General features: G+C 31.3%; 1 protein-coding gene across 1 annotated transcript in view; it reads left to right on the top strand.

The window, feature by feature from the left end:
* The window catches only part of LOC139501251 (uncharacterized), a 142,105-nt gene that overhangs the window by 119,991 nt on the left and 7,080 nt on the right, over window positions 1-15,034 (top strand). Inside the window, exons 62-67 of the mRNA XM_071290271.1 lie at window positions 526-643; window positions 1,853-2,060; window positions 3,254-3,445; window positions 6,060-6,270; window positions 13,519-13,819; window positions 14,500-14,542. Coding sequence (XP_071146372.1) covers window positions 526-643; window positions 1,853-2,060; window positions 3,254-3,445; window positions 6,060-6,270; window positions 13,519-13,819; window positions 14,500-14,542 — 1,073 coding nt within the window. The remainder of the gene's footprint in view (window positions 1-525; window positions 644-1,852; window positions 2,061-3,253; window positions 3,446-6,059; window positions 6,271-13,518; window positions 13,820-14,499; window positions 14,543-15,034) is intronic.

Here is a 15,034-nt window from a genome sequence, read left to right as displayed (position 1 = left end):
GTTAGATTTTGGATATCATACCATACTATAGATAAGTAAATTAAATGTTCAATTTCAAATTTCTAAGATCTTTGATCACATATATTTTGCGTCAGAAACCTATATTATGTCAAAAATTTGATTACAATCCAAATTCAGACAGTATCAAGCTTGAATATCGTGTCCAAACTTGCCCCAACTGTTCAGGGTTTTGACCTCTGTGGTTGTATCAGGCTGTTCTCAGCGAAGCATTTTAGTGAATTTAGAATATGAAAATCTCAGACTATGTTCATGTGTCAAATTGAATCTTTAACTGAGATGCATGTATAGGGGGTATTACCAGTAGTCTGGCTTTGTGGAAAACTCTAGCTATTAAATAAAACCTTTTTAGAAGGTTAAGGTATATCTCATTTTGAAATGAAAACTTTCATTACTTCATGCACTTATCTAAAAAGTATGTTCGTAGTTTTCCATTTATTTATTTAGTGATATTAAATCTACTTTGAATTGTTGAAAATATGTAAACTTTTATATGTTATTTCTAAGGTACAATACAATACCAGTTGGAAGCGTTTGATGAAGAAGGTGATGTAATCAAATTCAGTCTGGCAAGTCAGACAAATAAACTCAGCCGTATTGAATCACTGCCACTACAGGATGGACTGTAAGTGATATGATCATTTTTTTTTAAGGCAGTGCTTTTATTGGGGTCATGTTCCAGTCATTTTGATTACTTAGATATATTTTATGAAGTAGCCTCGGCTCCTGACTAGTACATTTTGTCTATTCAAAAGCTTTTTTTTTTTAATTCTTCAGAGAAATTGGAAATTCATGCATATCGACTTTCAATAAAATTTCTGACTCTTATTTATATGCATTAAGCTATGATGCTAGTTCTTAAATGCTTGCCCCCAATTGATTACCTTTATTTAGAACCTTGTTTACATGATAATCTGTTCAAACAATTTTTTATTGCTATTTCATTTTATATTTAGATTAATTGAATTGTATGAATCTGACGAGAATAAAAAAAATCAGTTTCAATAATGAAATGAATTGCTTGAACAGAGAATCAGAGATATAAGTAATTCTTATTCATTTGTTATTTGCTTTAGTTCAGGATGATGTGATGTATGCTCCTCAAAAAGTGTTTTTTTTTTTTTATCACTGGGACTCTAACAACCATTTAAAGAAACAGAAATTTTAAAACTAAAAGTAAAAAAAGTATTAAATTTCTTTTTATCTTGTCTATGATGAAGAATATGAAGGTAAGACAAAGTGAATGCAGTATGAAGTTATTGGTGTCTGTGTCGTCAATATTTTGTTTGGTTTGTCACAGGTTGATTTTTATGGCCCCGCAACAACGTTGTCGGGCCATATAGTTTCTCCCTTGTCCGTCATTCCACTACAAACCATCATGCACAATTTTTTTCTAAATACCTTCAGACATCTGGCTGATTTTTGGTATGTGAGTTTACCATAATGCGTTACAGATTTAGTTTAAGTTTTGTTTTGCTCTGCTTATTCCTCTGAAATTACAGGAATTGTTAAAATCACAGTTATAAAGACTTTTTTTTTCGAAACGCATTCAGATATTGGGCTGAGTTTTGATATGTGAGAGCTGGATACTATGCATCCATAGATGTGTCCACATGTGTTGGTGAAATTGCAGACTTTTTTTTACTTTTGGAGATGGGCCAGGGCCATTCTTGTTGTTCCGACACATCTAGGTTTTAATGCCATCCATGCTAGGTAATAGGAGCATTTTTTTTTTACCCTTCTACCTACATCATATTAGGTTACATTCTCTAACTTTTAGTTTGCCTCATCAAATTGACATTATTTTAACATTAATGATAGTTTTGTTTTGTAGACTGCTTTATACCCCATGCACTGACTGTTCAGGAGTTGAGACCTTAACAATAATCCTATCAGAAGTACAGACCAACGAAGATATACCTCCAGCCAGTAGTGAAACAACCATTGTTATTACCATAATAGATTATAATGACTCACCAGAAATATTCTTAACACAACATGGTCAATCTATTTTATCATTTGATCCATCTGAACCAGTCTTGGTAAGAAATAATACTAACCCTTTTAAAGCCATCTGATAATAGAGTAAGTGATTGCTCAAATAGCAAGGGTGTGAATACAAAAGTTATCTTCAATTAAGACTAAAGTAACACTTTGGTGCTACTTTACAGTCTTTATAAACTGTTTATCTTTTTAAAAAGATGTGGTATAAGTACCATTGCATGCACACAAGTTAACTCTCCATCCAATTCACAATTTGTAAAAGAAAAACCATTAAAGGTCAAAGTATGGTCATCACCATGGAGCCTTGGCTCACACCGAAAAAAGCAAGCTATAAAGGGCCCCAAAAATGACATGTGCAAGTTCATTTCAGTTAAGTTACACTAATAACAAGAAAAAAAATGAGTGTATGGTATGCATCAATGTGACACACAACCCAATCACGTGACCAAAAGGCATATATTGAGATATGAAAAAAGGTTTTTAAGGATGTTTGCTATGCAGAAAAAAATGAATATGTATTTTTTATCACAATCCAAATTCAGACAGCTTGAATATTGTGTCCAAATTTGCCCAAACTGTTCAGGGTTCTTCCCCTGTGTTCGTTTGCCCTCGGCAAAGCATTATTGCACTATATGTAATAAAATTATGAACAGAAAAGTAGCTACATACAAGGGTTAGCAGGATTTTTTTTAATGCACTACATTGATAAAACTAAAGGATTCTGAATATTTGGGAAAAATTTAAAAACAAGAGGAGTCAACATCTTTTAGATAACCAATATTTGTCTAGGAGACAGCAACTAAATGACAAAAAAAGACCTCAACCGGTCAGCATTATGATTTCTGAAAAAGACAGGACTAACTAGTGGGAATACAGTATCTGTTGATTACTAGTATGTCAAAGTATCTACCATTTAGCAAACAAATTATGACCCACAGCAGTGTTATTCTTCCCTTTATTTCATACAGCATGTACAGTATTACAGACACAATATTTAATATTAAGTCAGGTTTACTCTTCTTGAAAATCATCACTTCCTAGTCAATTTCCATGGGGAAAAAATTTAAGATTAGATCAAATGTAAAAGAGACAACAACCTGACCAAAGAGCAGATAACAGACAAAGGCCACCAATGGGTCTTCTATAAAGCGAGTAATTCCAGAACAACAAGGTGGGCCTCAGCTGCATGGCCTTTAAATAAAAATGTATACTAGTTAATGTATATTTTTAGGTATACTTAGAGCAGAGAAACATTTTTAACAAGGGGAAATGGACACAGGATTTCACTGCAGAAATAGGAGCATTTGATGTGGAACAAAACAATCTACACATTGAAGTATATGAACCAAGTTATGGTACAGTTTTTATTTTGGATGAAAAAACAACAGTTCCAGATATTAATTATTGTGAGACAACTTTGAATGTAAGAAATTTTAAGCTTCTCCATGAAAGTGGCTGGGATATAGAAATGTTTTCTTCATCTCTACATCTAATAGGCAAAGTTTTGTATTAAAGAACATTTTTCTGAATCATAACATACATGTATGACAAGTATAACAAAAAATTACTGCATTTAACACAATATTTATGAGAATTTGGTCACTATGACCTACATTTCTTACTTTAATGACTGTTAAGCTCTCTTAAATTAATTTCTTGATCTCGTGATGATATGTTAAAAGTTATATATTTACCAATTATAACAATTAATATTATAGCGAAAAGTTCACTCATTCCTAAAGTTTTGCATATATAATTAAGAATCAGTTATACATGAATAATATTTCGGCTCAGTTGGCAGCTCCAGAAATCCCATGCCTGTTCCTGAGGCCTTCTTACGGCCCAGATTGAAATTAACCCATCTCAAGGTAAGGGTAGATTTGATGGCCTCAGAAATACCATTCCAATAAGCTTGAATAATTTACTTGCAAGCAATTATTATAAATCAGCTATTTTATAAGCTTATTACTCATGCCAAGTATTATTTTATTTGAAACAAAGATAAATTATGCACAATTTTTTGAAAAGTACAAATTTAACAAACACTCATAGGGGACATCAATGGTGGTACACATTACACCTGAACCAAATATTATGATACTTATACAAAATGCTAATTACCACAAAACACAGATCAAGTTTGATTTTTGGTGGCTTCACATTTACTGTGTTGAGTTATGCCCTCCTTTACAAATGAAAAAAATGCTGATTTTTTTGTTTCCGTTCTCTAACTTTAGTTTACCTCAATCAAATGTTATTAATCTTGTACACAATGTTTATTACAATGAAATACAGATCACAGATCAAGTGTCACTTTAACTGTTCTAGAGTTATGCTCTTTTACCATGGAAAAATAGGAATCTTATAACTGTTCTAAAATTATCAATGATGTAATTGTAAAATTAATTTTTCAAATTGGAGTTGTCTTTCTTTGTCCATTATTGTAGTTGAATCAACTACAATTATGGACAAAGGAAGATAAGTCCATTTTTAAAAATAAGATTAAAAAAATCTTTACCCATCGATGCTTACAAGCACTTTGATTAATGTTCTTCAGTTTTGTCATTTATAACCTATTATGACATTTTGTTTCCCTTCTCTAACTTAAGTTTGTGTCAACTTAATTTAATGAAATGTTTATATTAAATGCTTATTTCCACTTAACTCAGTTTAAGTTCAAATTTGGGAAGCGTCATTTTTACAGTTCTTGAGTTATGTCCCTTTATAATGTTATATGCTAGCTTGGGCATCATCTGTGTCCATATGGACACATGTCCTATTTATTCTGTTTAAATTGTTGCTGATGCCCCTTTAAATTATTGCCAGTTTAATTTCAAACTTTGTAAAACATTCTCTCAAAATTACATTTACAGGTGACACATAAAGAATGAATTTCATAACAATGTGCACATGGACACCTGGTATTTTTAAATGTTATCATGTGCTTTCAATGGCTGTGGTTAAAAAAATACTTCACCCAAATACAGTATGTCTGGGGCCTTTCAATGGGGATATACATAATTACTTTTTTACACATGTCCATTGATTCCTAAATCAAACTCACATCTTCAATATTGACAGGCTAATGATACAGTAAATTAATTTTTCAGACCACTCAGGCAATGATGCCCTTAGATGTGTTTTATATTTTGTCAAGCCTTGACTTTAGGTGAAAAAGCGAGACATAGCGATCCTACATTCCGTCGGTGGCGGCAGTGGTGTCCACAAATATTCACTCTGTGGTTAAAGTTTTTGAAATTTTAATAACTTTTTTTAACTATCCTGGACTTGTACCAAACTTGGACAGAAGGTTGTTTAGGATCATAAGATAGTATCCAGATATAAATTTTGTAAAAATAAAACTCCTTTTTTTCCATATTTTACTTATAAATAGAATTAGTTTTTCTGCCAGAAAACATTACATTCACTCTGTGGTTAAAGTTTTTAAAATTTTAATAACTTTCTTAAACTGGACATAAGCTTGTTTCTGATCATAAGATAGTATCCAGAAGTAAATTTTGTATTAAAAAAAATCAATTTTGTCCGTGTTTTACTTATAAATGGACTTAGTTTTTCTTCAAGTTAACATTACATACAGTCTGCAGTAAAAGTTTTTGAAACATTATAAGATTCATAAACTATCCTGGATTTTTACCAAACTTGGACCGAAGCTTCTGACAATCAAGAGATAGTATCGAGAGGAATAGTTTTATTGATTTTTTCCTCATTTTTGTTGAATGTGCAATTAACAGCAAAAGTAGGCGAGACACTGTGTTCCGTGGAACCCTTACATATTTTTTGAAATATAAAATGAGGGAGTCCACAGATAGTTGCAGTATTTGTGTATTCTCACTATAAATGGTTCTTACTTTGCTTGATGTCCAGTAGCAAATATGCATTACAGTATGAGAACAAACTCAACAAGAAACCAATAAGGTAGGTTCTTGAAATTATTCAAACTAGTAAGAGTTAGAAACAAAAACATATTTTTATTAGTCATTTCTAGTCTAATGATAATTTCAATTTTCTACATCCAGGTAACTACTGAACCGTGTGTTATATTACCACATGAAAAAGAAAGCATGTCATGGATATATACCACATTGACCTACACACCGGCTATGAATGTATCTGGATATGACTTGGTAAAATTGTATGTCACAGATTCTCTGAATGCTTCATCAGCTGTTGTGACGATACAGTTTGTCGTAATGAAACTCCCTTGTCACAATGATGGATCTTGCCGACGTAAGTTGAATAAATAGCTCAATTTTAGGTATTTCAAATTTAACTATTTGATAATACATGTAATTGGAATTATGCTTTCTTCTGAACTTCCACAACTCATAGTGGTGACTTCACTACATGTTGCTATCTTACTGCAGTTAGGTAAAATATCTGGCCAGTTCTTCTGTTTGATTTCATAAAACAAATTGAAATACAGAAGTTTCATGAATGTCTGATTCAGCAAATCAAATCTTATTTTACACATGGCAGTCACATTCACATGATGAACATCAGAAAGTAAGATATAGTTAGGACCAACTTATCCATTTAGGATAAATTTTATCAGAACAGAGATTTTTAGTAAGAAAAGTGGTTCAAATCTTTCAATTCACAAATTAGACCTGTGAAAACAACTATCGGTAGTAAGATCCTATAAAAATCTCACAAATGATACAACCTTTTCAATCTCTAATGTTTAAACAGTCTACCTCAGAACTCCAATATGATTGGGTCTGAAAACACTATCAGTAAATGAAAATAACACTTGATTAATTTTGTGTGTTTGAAGCACTTTTTGGGGTTACCTTTAGAGGATGTATGTGACTTAACTCATGAAGAGCTATCTGACCAAAAGGGACCATAAAACATTTAATTTTTTTATACAATAAATTTGTATGCTTTCATTGATTGTAATGAAACTTTGCAATAAGTTGCAGGTTGTTCACTAAATTGACTAGACTACATGGACAGAAACTTTTCTACAAGACCAAAAAGTAGCATCTAAAGAAAAGTTTGATTTTTTTCTTAATTCTGTATTTTACTGATAAATGGACTCTCCTTTAAAGGCAATTTCCCTCTTTAACACAGACAGCAGCAATCATAGGCAAAACACAGGGTTCTGTGGAACCCCTTACAAATTATTTTTTTAATTGAAAGAAGGGGGTATACTGTTTTAAATACCTTTGTCTGTCCGTCTCACCATCAGTGACCAATGAAGTTTTATCAAACATGACAACAGATCAGAGCTTCCTGAATTGGCTTTACTGTATTATGTTGTTTCAGATGCATGGATAATTAATTATCTTCCTGTTTACAGAACTAAAATACTAAAATATTGTAGCATATTTAAATTCATGACCATTTACAAAATATCTGTCAATATAACTAGAAATCATATCTTTAAGAACTTTGTTATCAGGATTATTTGAACTGATGCATCAATTACCATGTGATTCTGTTTCAGATATTGATCAATCCTTAATACCTCCTGTTTATTGAACAATTGTATATTATCGCTTTTTTACAGAATTTTCATTTGATCTTACTGACAGATAATTTCCTTTCTCAGCACAGTAGAGTGATATGAAAAATTATAGTTCTTATTCATATTTCGCCTTCGGTCTCAAGTAATGAATTAGCTTTACTTCTCTATGAGGGGTGAAGCTTACATATAATATCTCTGTTTAAAGAAACAAACTATAAGCACCTATAGCTGGCCAGTGACCTTGACCCTAGTATATAAGCACCTGTTCCATAATAACTTGTCATTATTTTTCTAGAGGGTTTGAAGTGAACACTTCACATAAGTTCTTTTTAGTTAGTTTATTTTTATCTTAAATTTGGCAGAAAGTTATTAAAGTTACATTAACTTGTCTACGATGTACGACAAGTTCTAATGTTATTTTGTTATTTACAAATAATTATTCCTCAATTGTCTACGATGTATGACAATTGTTGATGGAAATGAATTAAAAAATTTCTTGTCTACGATGTATGACAAGTGTTCATGGAAATTAATTAAATATTTTTTTGTCTACGATGTATGACAATTTTATATATTCATTAAGTTTTTGCCTAATAGCACATTTGTTACTTAATTCATACTCCTGTTAAACAGGTAGATATTTAAAAGTATTTCTATTCACCTGAAGGTCGTGAGTACTTTTCACAATTTACACGTGTTTTACCTGCACAGGTACACATTTTTGTATTACAATGGCTGAATTTGTTTATGCAAATGTATTGTTTTTGCAAGATGTTTAGAATGATGTTTACACTTACAAGGGTGATGGTTATGATTTTCATCACCTCTGGAATGTTTTAGAAATTAAAGATGATAAATTTAATAGGAATACAAGAGGTATTTTGAATAAATCCTCTTCTTAAACAGTTATAAAACCTAGTAGTTTTATAATAGATCATAATGGCATGGCAATTGGAAATAATTGACAAAGCAACAGAACCTGTAAAAAGTAAGTTTTAAAATCTAGTGTTACTTGTATAACTTCAAAATCTACTTGATTTGTGATTGTTTCTAACGAAAGTGCTGTTGAGATTTAGATAGGCATGTATATTGATACATTTACTATTTATTATTAATGTATTAAAGAACCTGTATGAATCATGAGGTTTGAGACAGTTTCACTGCCTTCAACTCTAGCAGAGTTTGTAGAGAAACCTGCTGCTATATTTGAATTTTTGCCATTAGAGGCTTACTTTAATGAAGATTTAGTTCTAAATTTTGATCTTATCTACTGAATTGATACGGTGTATGTACCTCCTTTTGGAGTATGTGCCATGGCTGATGATAGTCCAGCAGGAGTTGAATTTGATACGTCTTTTGATCCTGCATTAAGGTCTTTTGATCCTGCATTAAGGTTTTCAGAAGCCTTTAAGGCTTCTTTTAGTGAGATTAATGGTCCATTATCTCATCCTGTTTGTTGAACAGTTTAATCATGATTTTGATAAAATCAGGAATATATAAAGTTCATAGAGGAAATACTATCACACTGAGAACTGTGACAATCCTAGTGTGTCTAGGATAATTAAAAAATCGAAATGGCAATGCCTAGACAGGCCCACTCTGTGGTTTCAAAGATGCAGGAAACCCAGAGATACTTTATTAAGGGGTTGATCATCACCCCTATTGTTGAGTTGGCTATTTCTTGTTGTAAGAATGAGCCATTGGATCTTGATAATACAAGGATTTTATTGTAAAATTATATTTGTTTGTTTTACCATGGTTTTCTGGTTAAACCCATAGGAGATGCTCAGAAATATTTAGATGATAAAACTTATTTGTAATTCTGTTGTGATAGTTGCTTTATCACATTTCTAGTTATGATTGCAAAAAGCAAACTTAGTGTTTATACAAAGATTCTAAGCAAATTATAGATTCCTTGGAAGAGGTTCCAGGTCTAGCAATTAATTTACTCCCAGCTGTTATGGGAAAGGCAATATCAGTTTTTTAACTGCAGAGGCTCTGTTGGTCAACAGGGCGACTATACTACATGTAGTAGGCAATTCCCTTCATTGAGAGGGAGAGGTTTCCAAAAAGGGAACAGAGAATCTCGAAGAGGTCACTTTTCTCAACCAGTTGCTATATATACAGTAGATAACTTAAATATTATGATTTGGAAAATGTTACTAATGATCTATTGATATTAGATTTATTAAGAAATGGTTATAAAATTATTTTTAATGATGTACCACAAGGTTTATCATTTTTGAATTAAATACATTTCACCTTTCATAAGGATGAATTAATTTCAGAAGTCCAAAAATTGATAGCTAAGAGAGCTATTTAAAAGGTTGATCGATCAATGGAAAATCAGTTTATTTCCTATATGTTCTTGGTTCCTAAGAAAGATTGGTCTTCAAGGCCTGTATCTATTTGAAAAATTAAAACAAACTTAGTTTGTGGCTTATCAGCATTTGGAGCAGGACCATTTATCTTTTGTTTAGATGTAATTCTTTAGGATAATTATCTATATATATATATATATAGATAGAGCTAACATCTATAGATCTCACAGATGCATATTTAAGTATCATTTATGATTATATCACAATTTCCTGATTTATGTGGAAAAGACATTGATATGATATTTATGTTTTTTGTTTTGGATTGGCTTCTGCATCAAGAGTTTTTACTAAGGTTTTAAAACCTGTCTATGTATTTATGAAATAATGTCACTTGAAGTATATACATGCTATAGTTTATACATTGATGATTCTTTTATTATGGATCAGAGTTTAGATGATTGTATTGTGAATACAGAAGAAGTGGTGCAAATGCTTGATAAGCTGTGCTTCAGAAAAATTTTGAGAAGTTGGTACTCATTCCTTGGAAGCACATTGTTTTCCTTTGTCTCATTATTGATACTGAGCTATTTAAGTTTTTTCTGACAGATGAGAAATGGCAAAATTATCTCCCTTGGGAAATTCTTTTTAAATAGAATTGTGTAACGGTATTATAGATGATTTACATCATTTATTGGTCTTGTGATGAATGCTTTTAATGCAGTATCTGTGGGAATGTTACATTGCAGAAACATGGCGAGAAATAATGTTGAAACACTGTATAGTTGTTACAGTGTTTATTATCATCAATAGGTGAAATTTTTTAACAATTTAAAATCAGAAATTAAAAATTTGATTTATAGACCCATCCAAATAAGTTTTTGGGTTGTACCAGATTCCTCTGACATAAGGATTTGGGATCCAAATTTGAAGAAAATGTTTCTGTTGGTAGACGGAGCTTCTTTAAGAGTATGCACTCAGTTCATATAGATTTCATAGTATTGTTGGCTATAATATTCTTCTGGAGAAAAAGTTTTAGTCACAGAGAGTTATACAATCAGAAGATACAATTTCAGTAGCTTTTATTATGCAATAGGAGGTGTAACCTCTTTGTCACTTAACATGCTTACTACAAATATTTCATTATTTGGGCTTGGTGTTCAAGAAAGAACATTTTTATCACAGCTCTTTATATTCCTGGTAAGAAAATTTTTGATGCTTATCATATGTCTAAAAAATTTACAGATTCAAAAGGATGTCAATTGAAAGAAGATATATTTGTTTTGTTGTTATTACGTTTTCATTTTCAATCTGTAGATAATTACTTTGTTGTCTTTTGACCAACAAGCTCCTTTCAGAGATGTTTTTATTTTCATGATCAGAATTATGACCTTATATTTTCCCATCTTTTTCATTGTTGGGGATATTTATAAAGAAAATTATTAGTGATAAAGTTCAGAAGGCTCTTTTGATTATCCTTTTTGGCTTGCTCAGAGTTGGTTTTCTTTGCTGAGACCAATTTTAATTTATTTGCCAGTTAAACTGTTAAGCATAAAAATTAGTAACAATGTTACATACTGAAGATAATGTCTTTCCGTCAGGAAGAGACTTAATTTAACTGTATATTGTAAAAAATTAAAGTGAACCAACACCTGAAGGGTTGATTGTGCAGTAGGGTAAAAACGTGTGTATTATACTCAGAAATCACTTTAATATAAACAGGAGATTTCAGAATCATTTGTAAAATATATTTACACTTCATCTTGGAGACCATGCATTTATAATCAAGCATTATCAATATTTTTTTTGAGAAATTTCATTATTTGGTGTGTTCAATTAGAGAACCAATTCCTTCTAAAAAGGATGTTATTGATTATTGAAATTTTTGTAAAACACAAGCTTTTCATATTCAGCATGTTTAATGTGAATTTTTCTTGGTCTGTGTTGAAACAGACTTTATCCTTTAAGAAATAGATTTTACTGAATTTGTTTGTTTACTACATGTATTTGTGGAAGGTTGCTTAAACCTGAATCTGCAATTGAAGAGTTAGATACTCTTTCACTTGGGAGATGAATTTAGCGCTATCTTTTTTAAGTTCTTAATATTCATTGGAGTATTTAACATTGAAGACTGTCTTTTATACTTGTGTCTTTATTTGCCTTGACTACATCTGCCTTGAAGTACTATCTTTATCAGCTGTAGATTTACATTCTATGTCTTTCATTCAGAGACATGGCACTTTATTTTTTCATATACATGAGTCTTTGAAAAATACTAGATCTGTTAGTTAGTTTACCTAATGAGGTGATCAAAGGTTTTGATAAACCAAAACTTTGTGTTGATTAAGACAATGATTTATCATGTTTTGTGTACAAAATAGGTGAGAGAATTCATCTAAGTCTTTTCGTAAAGTTTAGATAGTTAGAGAGAGTTCTAATTTTATCCGAGGTTTTAAGGTTAACTCATTTAGAGGAATCTCTTCATAAGTGCATTTAGCTTCAGGATGTTCTATTAAGGACATTATGGCAACAGTTTTGTCTGGACATATGGTAAAAATAACAGGAAAGTAAATAATATCAGTACTAAAACACTTTTCTTCAGTTGTAGTTACTGGATGATCTTGTGATTTTTATCCTTTATTAAATGTTGGCATTTATATAAAAATTGTTTTTAGTTTGTGTCTACACTTTAAACAAGCTAATTCATTACTTGAGACCGAAGGCGAAATATGAATAAGAATGTTCCTTCATCCAAGCATATCTTGGATGTGCAGGATGAAGGTCATTCTTAGAATATGAGCCTGAGGCTCGAAAGTAATTAATTCCCACCCTAGGGATTATCAGTCAGACCCACCCTTTTCCACTGGGTTTTATATTTGGTCGACACAAACTTGCTTTAAATTATGACAAGTTATTATGGAACAGGTGCTTATATACTAGGGTCAAGGTCACTGGCCAGCTATAGGTGCTTATAGTTTGTTTCTTTAAACAGAGATATTATATGTAAGCTTCACCCCTCATAGAGAAGTAAAGCTAATTCATTACTTTCGAGCCTCAGTCTCATATTCTAAGAATGACCTTCATCCTGCACATCCAAGATATGCTTGGATGAAGGAACATTTAAAACTAAGGGTGCACATGCTGTTGTTAATGAAATAAACAACATCGTCATAGGTAAAATGGCAATAAACAGATTATCATTGGTCATTTCATCTCAATTGTTTTTCTCACTTTCTGCGTATAGGCTCTTGCGAGAAGATCAATCTCGTTGAAATGACCAACGATTATTTATAATTTTAACACATACTGGCCAGGAATATGCAATTTTTGTCTCATTTTTATAGGAAGTACAAAAAATAGCTTCCTGAAATTTGTTATCAGGCTTAATTTATGTGTTCATGCTTTGCTGTATGATATGTTTTTAGATTTATCACTCATTAAATTCCTGTATACTGTAAACTCATACATTCTAAACAATATTGTCCTATAAGTAAGAAATTTTTACGGCATTGTTTTAATAAACTATAGATAAGAGTTTCCTGAATTTATTTTCATGCTTCATGAAAACATGCTTTACTGTGTGATTCATTTCTTCCATAGCTCTTCAACTTCCTGTTTAACAAAATCTTTAAGCAGTAAATTGCTTCATTAGTGATTAGTAGCTCACAGTTCTACTTGTTTTTACAGCAAAGAACGGTAGTAACTACCCCTGCACCAGTACCTACAGAGCAGAAAGTTTTGACCTGTATTATGACTGTGTCTGTTTACCTGGATATTCAGGTGTATACTGTGAAGAAAATATTGATGAATGCTTAAGTTCACCATGTCTGGAACCATATCAATGTATTGATGGTATTAACATGTATGACTGTAGATGTCCACCGGATGAGCCTAATTGTGATTTTCAAGTTTGGATCATCCCAGTGATAATTCTGAGTTTTCTTTTGATAGTAACGATGATCATTGTGGTAGTTTGTGTAAAGAAAAGGTGATTCTATACATTCTGTTAAATTATTTTGATAGCATTTCTCATTTTTGTGCTGTAAATATTTGATGTTTGATTTGAAGCCTAATTCTTTGTTTGATGGAGATATTTTCTTTTTTAATTCTGATTGGCCAATTTTAGTAATATATATTTTACCACTGCAAAAAGTGCGTTATTATATTGCCTATTAATAAAACATATATTTAGATTTCTGATTTTGAGACCAACATAAATTGAAAATATATAGGGTTCTTTGAAATGCTAAATCCAAACCTGTATTTATTTTCATTTTTAATTAAATAAAATCACATTGAATGAGGTCCAAAATGTTCCAAATTTTGTTTTATTTCATCAACAATAGAATTCTTGGGGTTCTTTGATAATTGCAGATGCTAACAATGTTTTAGTGATTCAACATATCTAATGTTAGAGAATTTAGTAATTACTGGTTGTTGTTATTTTATGAATTGGAGTTATTATATAAATGTAAGCTTAAATGTTGTGTCCTTACTGGCTCAACTGTTTAGGGTTTGACTTCTGCAGGAAAATCCGGTTTTGCTGTCATTCTGACAGCATCTTGATTTAAAGATGTTTATATATGTTACGCTAGGTTACACTGCATACACTGTTCTTAATTTAAAATTTATTTTGATATATACATTTACATTTCTTTTTTATGTTAGATTTCAAATGAAGGATTACTGGTTAGACCCCCCTACAGAACAGGTAAAATATATAGCTATTATCTGTTTAAAAAAAAAAGAAGTTATTTACCTGTAATTACAGAGGGACACAAGGAACATGGCAAACAACAACAAATGGATAACAGGTTCTTTGCTTTGGCCAGGCACATAAAAATGTGTCATCAAATATGTTTGTAGCTTTTAAACCCAACCCCTTACATAGGAAAGTGTTGTAACAGTACAACAATAGAAAACAAACTTGAAGGGATACTGGCTTTGCTTCTCAAATTGTTACTTAGCAACACAATAATACACAACTTACAAAATGACACATATTATCCATACAAGAGTTCAAATTCAATTTTAAAATTTTGAATTCCTAGGCTTTTTAAAATATCAGCCTGTGTACCTCCAATTGATTTAGTCAAAGACACCATAATATGCATTCTTAGAAAGGTTTATTTTAGGAGTTATGCAGTATGATTGTTTGTTAAACTTTGTGATTTTTAAACCATTATTTCAAAATTCTCTGATT

This window comes from Mytilus edulis, chromosome 13, assembly GCF_963676685.1.
Source record: "Mytilus edulis chromosome 13, xbMytEdul2.2, whole genome shotgun sequence".
NCBI lineage: Eukaryota > Metazoa > Mollusca > Bivalvia > Mytilida > Mytilidae > Mytilus > Mytilus edulis.
Note: the sequence above shows the minus strand (reverse complement) of the source record. Positions and strands in the feature narration are given on the sequence as shown.